Source organism: Neovison vison, chromosome X, assembly GCF_020171115.1.
Source record: "Neovison vison isolate M4711 chromosome X, ASM_NN_V1, whole genome shotgun sequence".
In the NCBI taxonomy this organism is placed as follows: Eukaryota; Metazoa; Chordata; class Mammalia; order Carnivora; family Mustelidae; genus Neogale; species Neogale vison.
In genome coordinates, this window is record NC_058105.1 from 63,906,032 (window position 1) to 63,907,952 (window position 1,921).

At 37.5% G+C, this 1,921-nt stretch overlaps 1 protein-coding gene across 1 annotated transcript; it reads right to left on the bottom strand.

The window, feature by feature from the left end:
* Nucleotides 1-688: 688 nt before the first annotated feature.
* On the bottom strand, nucleotides 689-1,681 carry GPR174 (G protein-coupled receptor 174). Its single transcript, XM_044235654.1, has one exon. The coding sequence runs from the start codon at nucleotides 1,679-1,681 to the stop codon at nucleotides 689-691; it is 993 nt and encodes a 330-aa protein (XP_044091589.1).
* Nucleotides 1,682-1,921: the final 240 nt, after the last annotated feature.

A 1,921-nucleotide genomic window follows, 5' to 3' on the forward strand; every position in this document is an offset into this window, starting at 1 on the left:
TAGAGGTTACTGTATATGAATTTGTTTCTTGTTCTTACTTTAAACATACCAGAGGTCTGAGCTCAGATTTTCATTTTATGAATAAGTGTGACATGATGTTTCATATTGACACCTAAATGAAGAGAATAGTTACTTGAGTCTTCAAACCCTAGAGTATAATCACACATAGGAGATAAAAATAGTCTCATATTTATACCACTCTGTTTTCACAGAATAACAAATTGCCCATTCTAGTTGAAATACACTCAAAATATGGTATTTGAATATAAACTGTGATTACCAGTATAAATAGACAACTACATCGCCTCTAAGTACAGAGACTCAGTGTCCATTGCGGCAAAACTAAGTGCTTACTATGAGCCCAGGCTAATAGTATTTCTGTGTCTTAGGTTCCCATATATGTGACTCTAATTGAGTGCATATATATATAGAATGTCACTGAAGTTTTACAGTTTAAATCCTAACTTAATAACAAATTATTACACAGACATATCAACAACAGTGATGGTGGAATACAATGCTTTAAAAACAGGTTCCATTATAAAGGTGTGAATTTGTCATATAGGTAAGATAGAGCATAAATGAACAGCAGTGAGTGATTCCTGTGATTACTTTCCAGTGGCTTGGGGTATTATAAATATGTACTGATATACTTGCATTTTAGACCACATTCAGGTTTTGTTTTAATTTAGCATAATTCAGTTGTCAGAGTAGAAGTGGTATGGTTGCTTACAAAGGATTTTACATAGAGTTGGATACTATCTTGTCTTGAAAGTCGTCTTCTGAACTCATTAGTGGTGAAGTAGTATATGACTGGGTCAAGACAGGAATTCAGACTCGCAAGACAGAGGGCAACAGAATGAAATATTAGAATCACCTTTCTGGCTAGGCAGCTTTGAATTTTGTTGGACTTGACCAGGAAATCTAAAGGAAAGCTGAAGTGATATGGTGCAAAGCAAATTAGGAATACTCCTGCACAGGTTAAAATCATCTTCAAGGCTTTTTTTTTCTCCCCAAGGTCTTGGGCCACAGGATATTTATCATGCAGTGATAAAACTGTCTTCCAGGTACAATATACAACAATTAGAAGAGGAGTGACAAACCCAATCAACTCGCCAATGGTAATCATGGCAACAGAGTGGGCCAGATTGACATTCCTGGTAGGAAGATCCACAAAGCATTTGGTTCTGTTGCCTGAGATGTCATCACTGGTTCTGAGGAGAGGAAAGAGGAGACAGGCAAGGCAGATAATCAACCAGCCAGCAATGCTGATGTATAGGTCATATTTCTGTTTGCAGTCATGGAAGCGAAAGGGGTACATGAGAAACCAAAATCGTCGCACGCTTATGCAGACCAAGAAGTAGATGCTTGCATACATGTTGACATACTTCAGGTAGAAACAGAACATGCAGAGGCCAGGCCCAAATGGCCAGTCATAATTCAAATAGTAAAAGATCCTCAGTGGCAGGGAGAGAACTTGCAGTAAGTCAGCAATGGCTAAGTTTATCATGAATATCACAGCCCGTTTGGTTTCTTTCATATAGCCGTAAAATACCCATAAGGCTAATATGTTCCCTATGAGACCTGGCACAAGAATTACAGTGTATGTCACTGCATAGATAAAATATCGAGAATCTGTCTTATATCCTTCTGGCCCAGAACATGTGTAATTTGCAAGCATGTTTCTTCCCAGAGCAACTGTCTGCCAAATAGTGGATCCAAATATAAATTCACAATTAACTGCCACTCTTCCTAAAAGACTTATTATGAATGGGTGATAGAGAGTGAGTATAACTGCATTTACTGCATTGATCTGAGCCTCTACACATAATTTGGGGACTTTTCAAAGAACTATTTGCATATTTGCTTTGGATTTTTTTATAGTAATTATGCTGAAGTCCAGTGTGCAAGCACAGATAAC